Source organism: Penaeus monodon, chromosome 29 (genome assembly GCF_015228065.2).
Source record: "Penaeus monodon isolate SGIC_2016 chromosome 29, NSTDA_Pmon_1, whole genome shotgun sequence".
Classification (NCBI taxonomy): domain Eukaryota; kingdom Metazoa; phylum Arthropoda; class Malacostraca; order Decapoda; family Penaeidae; genus Penaeus; species Penaeus monodon.
Window position 1 is genome coordinate 31,715,249 of NC_051414.1, and position 260 is coordinate 31,715,508.

The window sequence follows — 260 nt, forward strand, 5'->3', positions numbered from 1 at the left end:
AACAGCAACTGCTATTTTAAAATGCCAAATGCATATTTTAGACATTTTGACATTTACACATTTCCAATCACGTACACTGGTTTTTGTACACGTTTAAGAATTGTCACTTACGAGCTTCATGGTGAGAATGTCAGCGTCGCAAAGAAGCCGGATGGAATGTGCTCAGATCCTGACGATTTGGAAGCTTATATACGTAACAGAATGAGTCACTTTTGTTCCTGCGATCACAAAATAGCCTTTTCGAAGGACGCTGTCCTTCA

The 260-nt window shown here is 39.6% G+C and overlaps 1 protein-coding gene across 2 annotated transcripts in view; it reads right to left on the minus strand.

Moving 5' to 3' along the window:
• Nucleotides 1–160, minus strand: part of LOC119592167 (holotricin-3-like) — a 3,110-nt gene extending 2,950 nt beyond the window's left edge. For both annotated transcript variants that reach the window (XM_037940990.1, XM_037940989.1), the window contains exon 1: nt 112–160. In XM_037940990.1, coding sequence (XP_037796918.1) covers nt 112–120 — 9 coding nt within the window. In that variant the 5' untranslated portion in view covers nt 121–160. The remainder of the gene's footprint in view (nt 1–111) is intronic.
• Nucleotides 161–260: the final 100 nt, after the last annotated feature.